At 39.6% G+C, this 21484-nt stretch overlaps 1 protein-coding gene across 4 annotated transcripts in view; it reads right to left on the bottom strand.

Moving 5' to 3' along the window:
* Nucleotides 1–21484, bottom strand: part of LOC140751676 (bestrophin-4) — a 35520-nt gene that overhangs the window by 5554 nt on the left and 8482 nt on the right. For 3 of the 4 annotated variants that reach the window (XM_073085670.1, XM_073085674.1, XM_073085672.1), the window contains exons 2-8: nt 15548–15658; nt 8594–8765; nt 5964–6166; nt 4871–5039; nt 4101–4349; nt 2653–2913; nt 39–261 (exon numbers count right to left, since the gene is read on the bottom strand). In XM_073085670.1, coding sequence (XP_072941771.1) covers nt 39–261; nt 2653–2913; nt 4101–4349; nt 4871–5039; nt 5964–6166; nt 8594–8765; nt 15548–15658 — 1388 coding nt within the window. The remainder of the gene's footprint in view (nt 1–38; nt 262–2652; nt 2914–4100; nt 4350–4870; nt 5040–5963; nt 6167–8593; nt 8766–15547; nt 15659–21484) is intronic. The other variant, XM_073085671.1, reaches the window with a different exon arrangement.

The following is a 21484-nucleotide window of genomic DNA, read 5'->3' as shown; positions in this document are numbered from 1 at the left end:
ATAGGAGCTTGTAAATAATAGGTTCCGCTATAAATTACCTCCGTCAGTTTGGTTCGAGGTTGCTGAGGGTTGCCTGGTGTCTTCCTTCGAGAAGAGCCTCTTCAGTACGGATGTAACTGAATTGACTCGAGTCATTGGTGTCTGTAACGACGCCATGGAGTTGCTGGAGCCCATGGAGTTCCCGTCCCGCTTGCCGCGCCGGCTGCCGCGCGACACCATGAAGTGGATGCCGGATTGCGCGTCATCACTCATTTGCAGTTGCTACGGAGATGAGAAACTATCTTGAACTGGTGTTTCTTTTTAACCTTCTTCAAATCAAGGGCAGGCGCGTCGTAGTATAAGATTTTGGTGAGTCACAGGGGAATTTTGGTTAAATTAGACTACTTTTTTATAACGCATTTTTGTACGCGTTAGTATAAACTCTCCGCTACCCCGCGGCAGTGAGGATGCCATGCCATGTGAGGTTTCCCTTCGAAAAAAGAACTGACCAAAAGCGAGTCGGACTCGACTATTTTGGGGGGTCATGACTTCTATGAACCCCCTAATTCCCCCCCCCCCCCTTAGACCTGGCCTAAACGAGAGCACTCATTCGACGTATGTTTTTCAAGTTGTATTTATTTTGACGCGTTTGAGAAAATGTTCGTTGTATGAAGAACGTAGGGCGTGCAGATGTAACAAATTTTAATATGAGGCGTGGGTATCACATCAATTTTAATTTTTCACATTTAACTGCAATTACAAATGTATTGTTGTTTTGCTTCCCCGGCATCTTGGTGGTATCTTTTACCTACATAAAAACAATGAATATATGAAACAGACGAAACCTAATAAAGCGATTCATGAAACAACAAAAAACGCTTTGTTTTACATTAGCAGGTACTCTTGGCTGCGTCAGCTGCGTGTCAGCATTCATGCGAAATCGGTTTATTTTTGGAATACAAAAGCGATACATTAAAATTTAGTTTTTGGACTTAATAATATCGTACAAGGATATTGGCAACGAATGATAACGATTCAATATTTCACAAAATACTTGAACGTAATAGTAAGTCTTCTTAAAAAGTTTGCAAGGGTGTGTGAAGTTTACCAATCCGCGGACATCCAACGCGAATGACTATTGCCTTAGTCTACACATTTCTTACTCTGAGAGTCTGAGGGTGGCCTGCATCATGTAACTTTAACGTCTACAAAAGCCTGACCAACCGTCAAATTCAATAGGTTAAACAATTCATTAGTTGCACCATTTTAGTTGACGTTGAAATTACGTCATAACTAACACTTTAAATTAACCGCTCGATTTCGATCGGTTAAAGTTACAGTATTTATCAAGTTGCCTATCTGTCATCGTCGACTAAAAATTGTGGTGACTGTGACACAAATGACGTTAATGACAAATAAATTGGTGCAACTCAGAATTGTTTTACATTCCATCGCTACCGTCAAAGTTCCTGTTATATTTTACTTTAACGCAAACTTTAACCGGGCTCTCGATGCAACCCACCCTGAGAGAAGACCCGTTCCCAGCAGTGGAACAGTAGGTTCTTAAAGTCAAATGTAGGCAGGTTTAATTAATTCTGAGTTGTTGTTTCAAAAGAGCTCCTATGTATATTTTTAATGTAGTGTACGTATGTGCAAGGTTAAGTATGCGTAACAAACAACGCAAAAATGTAATTTCACGATAAAGAAATAGATACGTACTTATTTTAACATTCAGGCAATTACGTGAAAGCCGCCGTAAAATATAAAAGGCAGAAGAGACAGATAACATTGATACAACTTTAAATAGACGTGCCAATTAATTTTATCACAAACGGATAGAGAAATAAAAAATGTTAGTGAAGAAGCCGCAATCAGATAAATAGTTTGTTAGAGAAATTACAAAATAAGATTGAAAATAAGTCATAGAATTATTGAAGGAAACACAGAAGGTTATACAAACAATTAATAACGATTGCTTTAGCAACATCAACCAATGCATTCTCTGCTATATACTTAAAACCTTTATACTCTAATACAAACTTAATGTTTTGATCAGGTGGTTATATATTTAGTTATTTTCGTTCTTTTTGTTATAAATGTTATATTCAGGTGGTTATTATCTTTCATCCGTGCAATGCATTACGGAAACGAGGGCAATATTTGCATTAAATTCCTGTTTAGTTATATACCTACATTTTATATTAATATTGATTACAATAAATACCTAGGCACATGCATACTTCTTATATACCTACGCATAGATATTATGTTCCTATGCCATAGTCATACATATGTACCAACATCATAATATTTTAAGTATGATGCGTAAATGTGTAAATATTCTGTACACACAAAATTCTAACCTATGTAGGTAACATAGGTTTGAATTTTCATATTATATTTATATGAACTTAGGTATATATAATACAATTATATACCAAAACGTTGACACAACTATTTATTACAATTTACAATGATCAATTCGTCTAACACGAATGTTTACACATTGTCACCTACTTATAAGTAACCAACCTACTCATCGTTTATTCAAAGACGACCTCAACCGCAGCACATTAACGTTAGCCACCCGTTTCCTGTAACCCGAAAACATGAACCGAACACCGACACGGCAAGCTCCACTGGCGTGCAGCATGCTTATAAATGGTATCTAACCTCTGGCGGGGCGAACTTGTAACTCACGGTGTTGGAGGGTGCCATCTCGTCGATCTTCACCGCAGAGGGCGTCACGGTGACCATGCTGCGTTGTCGTACGGGGACAGCCACGCGCGCGGTGGAATGTTCGGGATGCTCCTCGCGTTGGTTCTCCGTCGCGATCGTGTACGGCAGCTCCGATGGGAACACCTCGTCCCAGTACTGGTCCCGGATTAGTTCGGGGTGCTCGTGGTGCATCTCGTCCACTATCATGTACGACACCTGTGGAATGGCACGCGCTGTTGCATTTGCTTCTAAATACGCATACTACGAAAAATGATTTGCATACTACGAAAAAAGTAATCTGTTACTAAACACATATGAGTCTTTAGTTGTATGATAAATGAATTTTATTTATTTTAATTTTATTAATAAACAAAGTTTTCATTCGAAGTACCTACCTAAGCGATGCACTGTCAATTTCTCTGGTATTAAATGCTAGTAATTATAGGTACCTATAACCAAATTTAAAGAGAACAATATAGTACCTATAATGTGTCACAGTTAATAAGGACCTTGAAATTAAATTGGATCACTACAAGACCACATATTTTAAATTAGAACACAACAGTAGGTACACTACAGAACAAATAGTTTTAACACTTATAACTAAACCGCAATGCTATTGCAAAAACTCATTCATCTCGTGTTAATTTATGCTTCTTTGTTCCATATATAGCACAACAAAAGGCTAACATTTAAGGGATTGCCATTCCAATTGTTCATAGGTGACGGAGACAATGTTATGGTTTACTGACTAATATGCGTACTACCTAAGGAACAGTAACTTATTTATTTTCCCCATAGACTATGATTTTCTACCTTATATTACAAACATAATATGTAATTAATTTCTACTTAATATGTATTTATTTAATATACGTAAAAATCGATGGAATAGTTGCAGAATCGTTGACTTCCCTGATTTTATGATAGCTATCGGTATCACTATCGCACATGCACTACGTCTACATCTGGCTAGGTAAGAAAAAGTGTGAAGATGAAAAAAGTATTTCTTTAGAAAACACGTAATAGGATTAGTTTGCCAACTAGGAAATTCTGCCAAATTTTGAAAGTGAGCTTTGTTCTGAGATTTAAAATTAAGCTCCTTCATACTATTTCTAGCGCTGCAGTTGCATGAGCATTTCCAGCTTGGAATATTGATACTTTTTGTTTTCAAATAATAGTTTAGCTCCTACTTTACATTTACTCTACGAATGAACGAGCTAAACTACGTTTTATAGCTTAGCGAAATTTATATCGACGACCTGTCGTCATCTTCCGTCGGCGACAGTTGCTGACGATAGGCGGCAATCATGACGGCGATATCTAATATCAGTCGTTTAATAGGCCATGTCCGGTCGTTGCGTTACCTCATTCTTACTAAGAATCAATAAAATAAAACTAACCTGCAAATTTCTGTCTATCAACCAGTTCACTTCGAAATCGTCGTCATCTTCTCCGAAGGGATTAATCAAAGACTCGGCCACTTTCAACCAGCCCATGTAGAAGAAGAACTCTAGGGTTGTGAATATTGGAAAATACAGGTCAATATTACTGATATGTACCGCGGAACTGTGCGATTGGAGCTTATTGTCAACCCACTGGCTACCCAACGCCGATGTTATAAAGTATGAATACACCGCTATAGTAACTACCTGAAAAAAACTTCACAAAATTACTAAATAATCTTACCGCCAAAAATTGTATAAACAGAAAATGTAGTGCGCAATAATGTCATAATATGTGCGTCGCCATAATTGATACAATTATTTTGATACACGATTAATATTACCCATTTTAATAAACTATTAAAAATGATTACAATAATATAAATTAATTAAGAGAAGTGCTTTTATCGACAGATACAATAAAGATAGCAATCGGATAAGCAATTAAGCTAATGTTAGTGTAAACAAAACATGGAACTATTCTGTCTAATTTAATCTATACTGGAGAGACTAGATATAATTTACACTAGGTAGAACGAAACGGACAATAAAACATATAGTGAATCAGTGAACACTATGTTTAGACGATATTAAACAGAAAACGATCACAAAATGTGCAACAAAGCTGAGTGAATGAGAATTTAGAAAATTTACAAACACATCATTCATATGTAATACGAATTTTAAATGCATAATATACATATATTAAATATTTGTGAATTAAATACCTGAGTGTATACAAGAGGCACACTTATGGTGTCATAGCTAAGAAGAAGCCCAGCTTGGCCTCTGAACTTATTGAGTTCGTCAATAATAGTTTTAACTGCAAAATCATCTCGTATTCTGCCCTCTTTTCGGGCTCTCGTCACTATACTTGTGGCCCACACAATCGGTAACCTGAAAGAAATATCGCTGCTTATTTTATTTGTATTAAATATGTAATGACTACTTGAAAAATATTGATGAACATGTTTTAAATATAAAGTTAGGATGACACTTAAAGTCCAATACTAATATGTGTGATTGTATGTATTTTTTGATATGAAACATCTATAGCCGCACGTAAAACCGATTTCTGGCGTGGCGACGCATGCCGTGACGCTATACGATGGTATATATATAGTCTATATGCAGTAGTGTGTACGGTGTGGCGACGCGTCGCCATGCGCAAAAATCGTAATATTTTATTTTATCATTATGACATATTTAGTTCCTATCACAATATGTCCTTTTCTGCATATTACTTTTACAAAATAATGTCGATGTTTCACATCTGCCAGGCGTCCCGTGACGGCTCACATTGTTTTTTTTCTTAAACTGTGCATGACACCTCCAACGTAGTTTACTTGCGCATGCAAAATAAAATATACACCACACCAACACATGTTTCGTTCCAAAACAGACCATCATCAGGGTAAGTTGACTCTAAAGTTAATAACACTAACTATCAAAACCATTGTTAGTTCAAATATACCTATCATCTAACAGAGTAAGCGTAATCTGTACAACAATTTTGTATGCATGCATGTGACCAAGGACGCAGGTTAGTAATTGGTATGGTCCTTTGATCAATAAAATTGCTACTAATGTTGTTCGAATGGTAGGACATTAAGTTAAACGCTCTGTGATTTGTCTGGGGTGTTTCTGTTTACGGAGTTTATAGCGGTATTTTATATATGTATAAGTGTAGAGAGTTCAAACTTTAAGCAGTCACGGCCTTATGTAAGAAACTAAAGAAGTAAGTCACTTTTAGGCAAAAGATTTTTTTACAGAGTACATGTCTCAGCTGCTTGAAACTATTGTAAGTAGCTAAAAACCTACCAATGTTTAGACGGCTTAGGAAATTTTTCATTTAAATTAGCGAAAATTATTTTCTCGTTCTCAAGCAGAAGACCAGCTTCCACGAGATTGTCGAGTGTAGGGAAACGCTTCTTGACTCGCGGCGAGATCATTGTTAGCACCATGGTCAAACACACACATACATAACGTACGATTGTCCGCCGCATCAGCCGCCCCCGTTCGTCCTGACAACAATACATAATTAATTAAATTTCGTCAATTTCTTCTTGTGGAAGCAGCCGGTGCAAGGCTGAGGTATATGTCTAAAACAGGCTTGTACCCACATACCTCTTTTAACCCATCATAATATCTACCACGTATCTACTACAAATATAATCTACGACGTTGTTCCAATACAGATAGGTGGAGAATAATAAGGGTACCTTTTTATTTTGCGTTATAGGTAAGAGCCAACCCGTGACAGATGTTTTTAATTCGCCCCCGAAGGCCTCCGACGAAGTAAAAACAAATAATTACCAACGGAAAGGTTTACGTGTACTCCGACGGACGGAGGACGGAAGCGCACAAACAATTTCGTCACTAGCAGGTAAATATTTAACTCCCAACCACCCGTCGTTGCTTAACTTTGTAAATCGAATACAATCTATACAGTTGCGGGTTTTGAACGAGTTCCTTATAACAGATGTGTCGACACAGACGAGCATGCAGTCCATCTGATGGTAAGTAGCTACTGCCGTCCATGGACATCTGTAATCCACCCCCAGATTTTCCTACTTGAGGTCGGCCACAGATGCGCCGCTACCCCTGAGGACTAAGCTGGAGCGCCCCGGAAAATTATGTCTTCTTTACCACACCCTTCAAACCAGAACACAGCAGCGCTTAACGCTACTGGTTGGTTGGTGTTTGTTCTACCACCTGTGAAATGTGTGAATGTGAGATGTAAGGGCGTAGACGCGATCTGGCTTTTAAGAACCTTTGGCAATCAGCATTGATTTACAATAATTTTCCCTTCATATCTCTTCTTAATACTTTATAGAGTTCGCAATAACTGTCCACCCGAGAAAATGTTATCCAATAATACTAAGCTGATTGTGTAATCACATAAGTACTTATTGCATAAACTCTTATAAAAGTTTCAGAAAACAGTTTGACGGCGTGAAATAAAGTGGGTAATCTCTCTTCATACGCATTAAGGCCAAAATAAGGTTAATAATTAGTTTTAATTGTTTCTTGCAACACAATACAATCGTTTTAAAAAGATACTGCAGATGTTTATATTATAAATGTTATCTTTAGCCTTTATCTTATATGGAAGGTTTTATACTTTTAAAGATACTAAGTAATCAATGCCATTTTTATCACTCTTATCGATGGCATTGAAGCTACAACTAATAATTGTGCTTTAGAGAAAGAAATAACATTTTGTAGATCCCAAGTTACTACCGTAAAATTTCTAACTGATTTCTTGAATAACATACATAGATCAATAAATCATCGATAAATACAAAAAACAACGTTCATTATGCATTTAAATTTCACTTCGTAAGATACTAAAATATAAGGAAAGTAAATTAAAATATTAACTTAAATCAACAATGTAAATCTTCTTGTTATAGGGTTCTTGTTATCAGGTTAGAAAACCCGAGCGACTGTATCGGTTAAAACTAGTCGAATCATACTACCTCACTGACGCAAACATCACAGTACGATACAAACAAGATGTGTCATAACCATAACTCAGACAATTAACACGTAAATGGTTCACCATAAAATGTATCCACGGAACAGTTTCCGTTACTTTGACCTATCCTTATCACACTGGGTTAGGGCTCAAGCAGACATGCTACTTTTAGTATCGACGATCGACGCATCGATACTTTAGCATCGACGAGCTGCATTTTGAAACGCACATGTTTCAGCGTCGCACTGGATGCAAGTACTTCTGCACACTCGATGCGACAACTGAATGTCAAAAATGTGATGCAGCATTAAAGCAGTCGCTAAAACGCGCGTTTTCGTTAACGCGGCTGAACGCAGCAAGTCGCAAAAACGTGATGCAGCATCTCGAAAACACGAATCGCTGATGCTAAAAGTTGCAAGTCTGCATGACCGGTTTTATTATCAGTGCCATGACGTCGTTATGAGCAACATTGAGAAGTAACGTGGAGTTATCGCGACTACACTTATCAGTTAAGATGCCAGTGATAAGAGCACTTGATAGCATAAATAAGCCACATAATATGTTATCAATCTTCCCCCATCTCTTATGTCAAACCTTTTTGTTCATATCTTGGAATGCGAAACAAAATAAAAAATCACGTGAATTTTTATATAGAGAATCTCTTATATAAGATGAGATAAATTAATAACCTTCAGTATATTTATATGGGGTTCGGCCTCTACAAGGTTGCAACATTTTTATTTTCATTCAATAAGGCAAAACATTGGATACCTAATGAAGATGGATGATTTGTATTTGATAGAAATAAATTTGCTAACACTGCATTGATTGATTATTTAACGCAACCATTTTAATTCTTAGAACCAGAAATACGATGCTTATGTTTTGCTAAGATTATAAAATTATGACCTAATTGAGAAAGAAATATTTTTAAACAAGAAACTTCATAGTGTAACGTTAAATTTCTCACCTGTCCATGAATAGTAGAAGATACAAAGACAGCGATTGAATCGGGCCAAGGAATGCTTGTGTACTGGTTCCACCATCGGTTCATCACCACTGAGACGTAGAAACCGAGCACGAACGACAGTGGTATCACATTCCCGTGGAAACTGCAGTAATTAACTACTCCTTCAAATGTCCTAAACAAAAACAAAACGTTATTCTACCTACGAGAAGCGTAAACCAGTTGAAAACACAAAACGAGATTTAAATATACAATGCAAGGATTTTTTATCCAAATATGATAGGTATATATTTTCTATACCGTTTAAAACAGAAAACAAAGCAATAAACGATTTATGATTTGTCTAGGTCATTGTAGATATACCCTATATAAAACAAATAAAACAAAATATACAAATGAGATAATTTTGTAAAAAATTAAAATATGCATTTAATCATCCTATTACGGACGACAACGGCCTAAGAATTTAAATGTAAATGTTGATTAATGTAACTTGTGTATGTAATTAAGACTATGTAAATAAGACATTTTATTGCAATAGATATAAGTCCTACGTAATAAGAATAGATATGTAAGAGTAGGATAGCAATAGAGTGTAAGCATAGAATTGTAAGAGTAAGACAGGCTATGTTAGAAAGGGACGGCAATAGGACGCGGTTGCTGACTGAGCCTGCGCCTGTTGCGGTACCCAAAATAAGTACTTAAGCTCGCCTTTTTGTATGGAAAAATGTGTACGCCTCGGAATAAAACAAGAAGAAAAGAACTGAAGATTTAAGTTGGAGTTTTATTTGAAAACCCATAATCTACATTGGTCCTTCGAGAAGCCGGATTTAAAGAAGACTCAAGATGAATACGCCGATCGCAATGAACACAAGGGGTCGTGTTCGCTCCGAATCGGGGTACAGCGAGTCAGAAGCAGCCCCGGGCGCTAAGGGTGCGCCAGGGCCATCGCTACACCGAATTTATGAAGATTCTCCGCAGTCGCCGTCGACGGTCGCAGGAAATTCCCAAGAAAAAAGGATGGAGCACTCTCCGCCAGAAGGGGCGAGAGAGACAGCACCAGCGACGTCAACGCGGACGTCCGTCATGGGGCCACCTGCACGACCAGCTAGCACGCCACCAAGGCGTGAAACTTCATCGCCGGTGCGGAGACCTACGTCGCCGGCACACACCGCTCGCAGTAACACTTCAAAGCGAAGCATCGACGCACGTATGAAGATGGCACAATACGAAGCGGAGAAAGAACTCGCGGCTATAGAAGAGAAGCGGCTACTTATGAAAGAAAAGCTAATCAAATCGAGATTAGCCGCCGAAATGACTGCAATCGAAGCCGAATCTGAATATGCGGCGAGCTCATGCAACGAAAGGGTACAAGACTGGGTGGATAGAAGCATGGAACAACCAACGGCGACGAAATACAGGGAAGAACCGGAAGAGGTTCGCCCTCCCGTTAGTAAGCAACGGGGGGAGAACGCGAAATTCCAAGGCATTCAACGGCTAGCCGACACCTTAGAAAAACTAGTCGCCTCAAGACCGTTGCCTCGCCAAACAGCGGAACTACCTATATTCACGGGAGCCGTCGCCGAGTGGCTACCGTATAAGGCCGCCATGGAAGATTCTACAAGACTCTTTAAGTTCTCTCCAACGGAAAATCTCCTTCGACTGCGAAACAGCCTGCGAGGGGAAGCGAGAGAAACCGTGCTGTCACAGCTATTCACCGCATCTAACCCAGATATCATCATGCGCACATTAGAGATGAAATATGGAAGACCGGAATTCATAATAGATCGGGCCATGGAAGAGCTCAAAAAGATCCCGAAATTAGGGAGCGCGAGCACCGATCTGTATGAGTTCGCGGTGAAGATTCAAAATATTGTCTATACGATAAAAAGTATAGATAGAAGAGGCTACCTACGAAACCCGCTACTCGTTCGAGACGTAATGGACAAACTGAGTCCTCATCTCATAAGCAAATGGGCGGAGTACGCAGCCAATAACGAAGCACGCATCATGGAAGATAATGAAATGATAGTACTCTCCGAGTTTTTAATGGCCGAAGCGGACCTTATGATAAGGTACACCCACACAACGAAGCGAAGCGTTCCGGTACCCGTTAGAAGAGAAGTAGCACCAAAGCGGGTTGCTACCAAGGGCGTATACACTGCGGGGGAAAGTCAACCGGAAGAAAGAAAATGCTTCATGTGTCCAACTGGGGGACACTACACTACTGAGTGCGATAAACTCAAAGCACTCGACGTCAACGAGCGATGGAAGTGGGCAAAGGACAACAAGATGTGCTTCAAATGCATGAAAAGGAAGCACAGCAGGTTCACATGCAAAGCCAAGGCCTGCGGAGTCCACGGATGTACCTACCAACATCACGCGCTACTACATAAAGAAAAAGTAACGGAGTCTACGACTACAGTGAGCACTCCGGACGACGGCAGGGAAGACGAAGCAGCAGCGCTAGTAATGAGCGTCACGACAAGGAGGTCGCCTATTACATCAGTACTGCTCAAAACCTGCGAGGTGAAACTCAGCGGTCCACGGGGGGAGGTAAATACGTACGCCCTCCTAGACGAAGGGTCTACTGTGACGCTAATAGACGAAGAATTAGCGAAGCAACTCACTAACGGCGGACCGAATCGACCTCTGAACATAAGGGGTATTAACGATCAGAGAAGGATCGACAGCGAAGCGGTCAAGGTTCGTGTCAAAGGGGTACACGAACAAGAAGCCTACTTAGTGACAGCCCGCACAGTAAAAGGACTACAGCTACATCACCAACGCGTACCGCACAACTTAGAACGGTACAAGCACCTGCGAGTTGTACAAGATAGCATCAGTAAGGGAGAAGCTCGACCTCGCATATTGATAGGTGCCGACAACTGGCATCTAATAATATCGCGACAGCTGCGCGCCGGCAAGAGAAATGAACCCGCCGCGTCGAGAACGAAGTTGGGATGGGTACTGCACGGGTCGGTACCCAGGAAATCGATTTATCAAGACCAGGCGGCCGTACTTCACATCTGCGCGAGCGACGTCCAACTACAGAAGCTCGTCGAGTCACATTTCGACGTGGACTCGCTTGGCGTATCGACTAAAGAAAAAATTAATAAGCATGAGAAGAGAGCCAACGACATTTTCGAAGCGACCGCCACAAGAAAGGACGGCCACTTCGAAGTGGGTTTGCCCTGGAAGATAGATAACCCCACGTTCCCAGATAGCTACGAGTCTGCCCTTAAGAGACTACACACGCTCGAGAAGAGGATGACTAAGGAGCCGGCGTTTAAAAAGGAATACGCGGCTCAGATCGCTAACCTTATACAAAAGGGTTACGCGGTGCAATGCGACGGCAGCGAAAGGGATAGCAACGTAAAATGGTTCCTGCCGCACTTCGCCGTCACCAATCACAACAAGCCGGGAAAAGTTAGAATGGTCTTCGACGCGGCGGCTAAGGTGAAGGGAGTCTGTCTCAATGACTTCCTACTAGAAGGACCCGACCTACTAGCTTCACTCACAAGAATATTGTTCGGGTTCAGAGAAAAGAGAATCGCCGTCACAGCGGACATCGAAGAAATGTTCCTTAGGGTTAAAATCAGACCCGAGGACCAACCGGCACAGATGTTTTTATGGAGGGACAAGCCTACGGACCCTCCGAGAAGATTTAAAATGGTCTCCATGATATTCGGAGCCAGCAGTTCGCCATACCTCGCTCACAGCGTAAGAAACCGCAACGCCGTCGACTATGAAAGTAAATACCCAGAGGCGGCCACGGCGGTCAAGGAGCGACACTACATGGACGATTACCTAGACAGTTTCCCATCTGAAGAGGAGGCTATTAAAATGGTGAACGAAGTTACCTACATCCATCAACAAGCGGACTTCAACTTAAGAAGATGGAACTCAAATAGCAAGAGAGTTTTAGCTAGCATACCCGAAGATAAGAAGTCTGAAAGCGCGAATGTAAAGTTAGCAGCACACCAGAAGGAAAAGACATTGGGGCTGCGCTGGGACCCGAGCTCCGACACCCTCACCTTCAACACTGACATCAAGAGGGTTCCCGATGAGGTCAGACTGCGGTTGAGAGCACCGACTAAACGCGAAACCCTAAGCGCGGTTATGTCGGTGTACGACCCACTGGGGCTTATCAGTCAATATACGATCGTCGGCAAGATGATATTACAACGCTTGTGGCTCAAGAAGGTTGATTGGGACCAGGAATTGCCATCTGAAGACGCTAACCTATTCGACGAGTGGATAAGGCGACTCCCAGATGTCTCAGCACTAGCAATACCGCGGTGCTATAGCTACAACGTAACGCCGGAAACTCACATCGAGTTACACGTGTTTGTCGACGCAAGCGAGCAAGCCTACGCTACGGTGGCCTACTGGAGGATCGCACACGGCGATCACATAGAAACAATACAAGTAATGGCCAAGGCGAAGGTGGCTCCACTGAAGTTACTAACCATTCCGAGACTGGAGCTCCAAGCTGCGTTAATCGGGGCACGAATGGCTAACACTATAGTCAGGGAGCACAGCTGTTGGAAACCCAAACGAGTCATATACTGGAGTGACTCCCGCACCGTCCTTCAGTGGATAAGAAACGAGACGAAAAAATACACGCCGTTCGTCTCACATCACCTAGCTGAGATCGCCGAGCTCACACATACAGAGGATTGGCGATGGGTGCCTACAACACTCAACGTAGCCGACGATGCGACCAGGCTTCAAACCGACGGGATCGACAGCCGGGACCGGTGGTTCACGGGACCGCAATTCCTACGAGCCACAGAAGAGCACTGGCCTACGGAGAACGGGGAAGGTGAAGAGACCGGGGAGACGTGTTACACCGTCTCAGAAGAGGACTCGGACCGCAACGACTCATTACCCGACATTAGAAGGTTCTCCAGTTACCTGAAGCTTATAAGGGCGACGGCACTTACTCAGCTATTCGTCGAGAAGCTTCGATCTAGAGACAAGACTCTACACTTAGAAGTGTCACACTTAGAAGCGGCCGAACGACGGTGGTTTCAACGCGCGCAGCGGGACTCCTTCAGCGAAGACTTAGCGCGGTTAAGTCACAACCAGCCGCTACAACGACACAGCAAATTTAAAAGGCTCGACGCAGTATTGAACGACGGGCTAATAACCGCAAGAGGCCGTATAGGTGCGCTCTATTCTACAACGCACTCTAATGAGCCGGTAATACTCGACGGGCAGCATCCCTTTACTCACCTGCTTGTCGAGCATTATCATCGCCGGGCGGGACACGCGAATAACGAACGAGTCGTCAACGAGCTCCGTCAACGATTCATCATACTGCGCTTGAGGCCTACAGTCAAGAAAGTAGCACGAGCGTGTCAATACTGTCGCGTGTACAAGGCGACTCCGACGACACCACCGAAAGGAGACCTACCTAAAGTGAGGTTGGACTCGGGGCACCGCGCCTTCACCTATTGTGGCGTGGACTATTTCGGGCCCCTAACGGTGACTATCGGACGAAGACACGAAAAGAGGTGGTGTGCACTATTTACCTGTCTCACCACAAGGGCCATTCATTTAGAGATCGTCCAGTCGCTCTCTACGGACTCAGCTGTTATGGCGCTGCGAAGGATGGCCGCCAGAAGGGGTTGGCCGCGCGTCATATACTCCGACAACGCCACTAACTTTAGAGGGGCCGACGTCGAACTGAGAAATACATACGGAGCATGGATCGCAGCACTACGGGACTACGGTCTGCAGTACAACACCGACTGGCGTTTCATACCGCCGGGGGCGCCACACATGGGAGGAGCCTGGGAGCGCTTAGTGCGTTCAGTAAAAACCGCACTAAGCACCACGCTCAAAGAAAAGTCGCCAAAAGAAGAGGTACTGCAGACGTTAATCACCGAGGCCGAGTACAGCGTGAACGCGCGACCGCTCACGCACGTCTCCGTGGACCCCGAGGACGAGGAAGCACTAACGTCGAATCACTTCCTCATCGGCTCATCGACGGGGCTACCGCGGACGGGGCCATGCACCGGGGCGGACCGCAGCACGTGGAGAAGGGCGCAGGCACTGGCGGACCAGTTCTGGCAGCGATGGCTGCGAGAGTACCTGCCTACGCTCATTCCGCGGGGGCCGTCCAACGCACAGGCGTCACAACTGCGGGAAGGCGATCTCGTAATTGTGGTCGACTACGCCTTACCCCGCAATACCTGGCCGAGAGGAGTCGTCGAGCGAGTTCACCCGGGACCTGATGGCATCGTCCGGTCTGCAGACGTCCGCACAAAGGGAGGTGTGTTCCAGAGGCCAGCGACGAAGCTTGCCGTCCTTCAGATGGAGGAGGCTTCGAAGAATCTACGCCGGGGGGAGAATATTACGGACGACAACGGCCTAAGAATTTAAATGTAAATGTTGATTAATGTAACTTGTGTATGTAATTAAGACTATGTAAATAAGACATTTTATTGCAATAGATATAAGTCCTACGTAATAAGAATAGATATGTAAGAGTAGGATAGCAATAGAGTGTAAGCATAGAATTGTAAGAGTAAGACAGGCTATGTTAGAAAGGGACGGCAATAGGACGCGGTTGCTGACTGAGCCTGCGCCTGTTGCGGTACCCAAAATAAGTACTTAAGCTCGCCTTTTTGTATGGAAAAATGTGTACGCCTCGGAATAAAACAAGAAGAAAAGAACTGAAGATTTAAGTTGGAGTTTTATTTGAAAACCCATAATCTACACATCCTTTATCTTTTTAGAAGAATATTGGAGTTGGAGTACATATCTATTTTAGAGTCTCCGTTACTACGATCAATATTGGATCCAAAATCGCAATGATTGAAACCGCCTATCGTGAGAACACATTACATATTATAATGTATTCATTCCACGATAATATAGTCTGAACTTGCGCATTGGAATATTTTAACAAGGCTGTTTAATTTGAAATAAATGTTTGCAACTCACCTTTTGGAAGGTTCATCTAGCGCTAAACGGTAAACCAGGTTCAGTACATAATATAAAAGTAAAAAAATAACGAGGTCTAGCCATATTAACTTGTATATACTGCCACGCCATCTGAAACAATAGATATTTACGTTTAGTTAAGATCATCAAAATCATTATAATATGTATTTTACTGGTGGGCACGGGTCTTCTCTCAGATTGAGTAGGGCTTCGACTACGACTACTTTTAATGTTTCCGGAAGGGACCAAAATCCACAGATTTCTTCAAGCTTACAATTACCTAAGTATAAAGTAAAATGTATTATTGTTGTGGTTATTCCATACTTTGTTGATGTAAGTTTCGATCATCACTCAATTGGTAGTAGCACACTAATGCATCAATTCAAAGGAACAAGAAACAAATATTTACATAAAGTAGCAACAAAAGCAGCCAACTACCGATATAATAGTTCCAGTAGTAAGTACCTAACAGACTTAATGAAGTTTCCTGCTCCTACAAAGAAAATAGCTTCATTGTTTATATTTAACCTATTATGCAATACCAAGTACCTACAGAAAGTCAGATTTATTTATCCATTATTAGTAGGTACTAATACCTATACAATAGTATATATTTACAAAATATCAATAGATAAAACTAAGATAACCTTGTGAACAGGTTTATCACGTTTATCGAATGAATTCTTTTCAAAATCTAAACACTCGAATCTTGGTACATCCGCGTGTCTGTTATTTCTTGGAGAGACACAACAATTTACACGGTTTATATATTTTTATAAGAATCTTCTCTATATTTTTTTTTCTAGGGTGAACTTTGACCAAAATTGCACCCAATCAAATCTGACCACAATTTTCCACATGATATGAAAATACAGAAGTTGTTAATTCTTAATATTGCTATTAATTTACACCGCGGCATGGCGCGATCTGTGAGCAACTCTACATAATGATAGGTTGCTCTGATGAAAATCATAATTTTTAACACATTATATTTACTGTGCAAAAAAAAAAGAAAAAACTGAAAATACTTCGATGCAAATTATTAAGAAAGATTAGTTCTTAAATGCCTTAAAAATATTATTACTTTATCTAATAAGGAAGTTACGGTTTTTTTTATATAATATAAGAGTAGCAGACGAGCATGCAGTCCACCTGATGGCAAGTGGCTACTGCCGCCCATGGACATCTGTAATCAACCCCAGATAGGATAAGACATTCCTACCTGAGGTCGGCCACAGATGCGCCGCTACCCCTGAGGACTAAGCTGGAACGCCTCGAAAAGTCTGTCTCCCTTACCACACCCTTCAAAATGGAACACAGCAGCGCCAAACACTGCTGTTATTAGGTAGAAATAGGTGTGGCGGTGGTGCCGCCGGAGTCGAGCCACAAAGGGTTCTACCACCTTCAAAAAGATTAGTTCTTAAATGCCTTAAAAATATTATTACTTTATCTAATAAGGAAGTTACGGTATAGTATCATTACGAATTTTATACTAATTTATTACCGTCGATATCGGTTAATAGTTGCTCAGATAATACCTAATATCAATATTTATTATCTACTAATGATTAATTTTTGTGTACCATACCATTTCCTTTAATCAAACATCGTAAATTAATAACAGGAATGTAAGCTTCGCGTGTCTGTGGGTACATTGTATTTGCAAAAAAGTTGGGATAGAGAACGGAAAATAAGTAATGATAGAAATTTCATTAAGTTAGGTAAACTTCCTTAATTCAATAGGACCATTTGTATTTCGACTTTGGAGATAACAGCCCCACACCTGTTTGTCTTATAAGGCGTATAAGTAAAACGTTCTGGTGCAACGGTTTCAACTTAGTAACAAACTCAAGGGTAGCAACGCATCTGTGGCGGACGTCAGGTAGAAGTCTAAACTTGTCTGAATTTGATTACAGATGTCCATGGGGCGTATTTACTACTTACCATCAGGCGAACTGCATACTACTTCTGTATTATAATTATAAAAAAAAAAACTCATGGCCCTATGATAGGATTCTTTTTTCATAGGTACCAATAACAACTGAACATACGAGACGAAAAAAAAAATCAAACCCATCAAACCTAAATTTGTCATGTATGTTTGTTTGGTTAAGAAAATACCAGAAGCCCCGCCCAATAGGGTATGGTGACGGTTTTAAACTACCATAAACAGTTTCGTGTTAACGCTACAGTATCTACTATGAAATGACCTTGTTTTCTGAACTAGTTGTAGATAATTATTAGCTGACAGGCGCGCCTGCTACAAGATCACGCGAGCGACGTTGAGTATATGAATTGAAGCATTCTTTGCAATGATTTATAACCATAATAAGAGTGGTTTAGAATATTACCTACATGCATTTTCATTAGGATATTTAGGATGTATATTAACTCTTAATATTATTGTTGTAGCAATCATATTGTACGGACACCTACCAATGGAGATTTCAGTAAATAAAGTCACATATATATGTGACTCTCCCTTGTGACAAAATCATATAATTGTATCGTACCATTAGAATAGTTTTAAATAAAATATTTCACAATACAAAATCTTTAAATTAAATATGAATTACAAACTCTACCTTCTAATCACGAATATTTCGGGCTTTCCAACCCTTGTAAATGAGTGACGCAATTTACGGCCGACCCCTTGCGAAACATTAACTCTATTTGTCGAGGATATAATGGAGCAACGGCAAATTACGTCTACTAATATCATTAGGAATATAGACATCGATGGCTGCGTTATAGGTACTACAATATTTAAAATATAGGTTCATATTTTACCCATCAAATGTTGTAAGATCCTAGTACTAACAATAGATGAAAAATTACTAATAGGTACAGGCATTATATAATTTCTTCTAACAGTCACTAAGCGGAAAACCTGTACAATATATCTTCGACGAATGCCAGAGCACATCTGTGTTGATACTAGAAAAATATAACTAGAGGCCTGATACGTATCTTGCTCTTGCAAAATTTACACATACCTACTAGATTGCTTTTTTTTTAATTAGATGGTTTTATAAAATATTACAACGATATTCATCTATTTCACACTTTGCTTAGTGACACTCGCTATTTTTATATACCTACGAGAAATACTCGAGTATTTAAAAAACGCTAATTCAGGCATAATCTATGGCTCTATATCATCTATGTTATTTTTTCATCCCTAAATAAGCGCGATCTATTAAAAAGCTGTTTAATATAGAATATTTTTTTCCCATGGAGCGTCTGCTGAACTACTGTTTTAAATGTCGGTAACCTGACGTGCCTCTTCAATGGCAAATAGAAAATTTAAGAGTTATTTAAAGCAGGCACAGCCAAATACCAAATCCGTGGTACGTAATACTCAAGTTCCTGGGATGCAGTGACCGTTTAACTTTCGTTGGATCACTGCCCAATGGTAACCTTAATTTTGTTAAAAATACTCCAATACTTGGAATGTAAGTTAGATGAATGAAAAATACATATAACGATTTTTGTAATGATAATTTAGCTTAAAAGCTTTTAGATTAAGATTCTTACGGCCGTTCGTTTTCACCCTTATTATGTATTCCTAAGATTGGGCGTATAAATTATTACTTAGTATTAAGAGGGAAGGTAAACTGATATAAAAGGTACATACAATACAGATATTTTAAAACAAGGTACATACAATACAGATATTTTAAATCAATTATAACGATATCTGAAACTGACGACGAGCAAGTCACAACAAAATAAACGTTTTGGCACCAGATATTCACAAATCCGCTGCCAAATCGAATATATATTGTAAACGACTAAATAAATAAAAGTATTCCGTAATTTGAGTAAAACTAAGTAAATAAAGAGTCGAGTTAGCAATGGTCATAAAATTATGTCTTAGATTTAACTCAGTATTACAAAATAAGCACAGTAGTTAGGAATTCACAGTTTTTAATTACAACAATTCTTATGAGTGTATTTTTGTCTCTACATTAATTTTCAAATGATTTGCTTTCTCCACTCCTTTTCTACATAACTTTAAGCTATTCCAAATTTGTCACTCTTCTGCGCTTCCAATATTCGTAGAAAGGGATATATACTTATCGCTTCAAATATTAATAAAATTATAATAGAAATAAAGGTAATAATAAAAGCAATCCATAAATATGGGCGACAGCTTGAACATGAAACTAGTAACCATGAAACTTTTCGAATCGCATAAGAATTGCAAATTCCCATGCTGCTAAGTTCTGTTAAACTTATGGCTTCCATTTCGGTCACGATAGGTAAAATACAAAGAAGAAGAAGAAGGCTAATAGATAACTAATAAATTATTTCATAGAGATAAGTCTACTAACTACACGCTGATCATAATATATGACTAGACATCATCTGGTAATAATCATGCAAATTATATTACTAAGTGTTTCTTTACATAAGATCTATTTTATAATACTAGCATATTAAAAGAACATAGTATTAATATTGACTACTTAGCATTTCATTTATAAATAAATTCCAGTCAATAGTCACATTACATAGACAATTTTATTCCATGTGATAGAGAGGTAGGATATTTTTACACGAACCAAACCAATGACGTGCTTAGTAAATAGTAATCTATTTAAAACATCTAGTCGATTTGAATTAACCATGAAGCCGGAAATGACTTCATAGCGTGAATAAAAAATTATGGACTCTCTTAAATAATTATGTATGTATTATAAAGAGCAGTGACTCGAATTTGTAAAGGTGTATTCACTGTTTCGCAACACCAGTTTAAAGACATTTCATAATTACTCCGGCGATATTGGTTTTCCTCTAGTATTTATATGCCGTTTAATAAGGACGCAGCTAATACAAGATAACAGGTTGTGCGCATATGAAATGTCTAAAGAATATTATTATGTCCTCGAGTGAACACGCCTTTAGAGAACACAAACAGTCAGGTAGGCGTCAATATGGATATCACGGACGGATATTACATCATGCCTCACATATGTACCTAGAAAAAGTTAAACTGAATAGACAGGTGAATATCATAGATTAGTAAAGATTACTCACTGCTAACAAGAAAATGTACCCAGTTTTGAGAATTTAAATAGTTGCGTAAAAAAGTTTTGCCACGTCTCCGTGCTAAAATGTAAAATATTTGAAATAATTATTTATTTATTACGTAAATTACGCAGTATTAGTTATTTATTCGTATATTTTCCCTAAAAATGTTTTTATTTGTCAAGAATTCAAAAAAAGAACTTACTAAAATAAGCCGTTTGTGGCTTCATTCAATTTCAAGGCGGCGAAGTATCTTTACTAATCTATGGTGAATATCTGTCGTCATATTATTGGTCTGTACTCATGTAAATATTATTTTAAATTATTTTCTTAGAAATATATTCAAATTATTTTATTATGGTATTATTTTAATTATTTATTTTGTATTATTTTCATGATGTTATTTTTATAATAATAAGTTATCATTTATATATATAGTCACTGGCTATTACGATTGTTTGAGTCGTATTTTCGTGACCGTCAGAATGGCCGGTCACTACCCATATTTTACATCGAAATAATTACTAAGAGTTGCTACCTAGTTGCTACTAGTTGCTATTAGTTGCTACTAATTGCTACCTTCGATTAAAAAAAGATAAACTACTTTTTAAGGTGACCGGCCATTCTGACATCAGGATGGCCGGTCACCTATCCGGTGAGAAGAAACTGCGCAAATAAATAGAGTTTTTTTGTAATCAATAGTTGCTACCAAATTGCTACCTTCATATGCATCGTATTGGACTTCATAGCTTTTAAGGATAAAAAAATATTACGGATTTAATATAAGAGGACTAAACGCCTGTATAATGTATAAGCATAATATGTTTAATTTCGGGTTTTCTCTTTTAATTATACAGGCGTATTAGGCGTTTAGTCCTCTTATATTAAATCCGTAATATTTTT

The sequence above is a fragment of the Epargyreus clarus genome, unplaced genomic scaffold (assembly GCF_041222505.1).
Source record: "Epargyreus clarus isolate Ecla_fem2 unplaced genomic scaffold, WU_Ecla_fem_2.2 ptg000023l, whole genome shotgun sequence".
NCBI classification, from domain to species: domain Eukaryota; kingdom Metazoa; phylum Arthropoda; class Insecta; order Lepidoptera; family Hesperiidae; genus Epargyreus; species Epargyreus clarus.
This window is presented reverse-complemented; position numbering and strand designations above follow the sequence as displayed.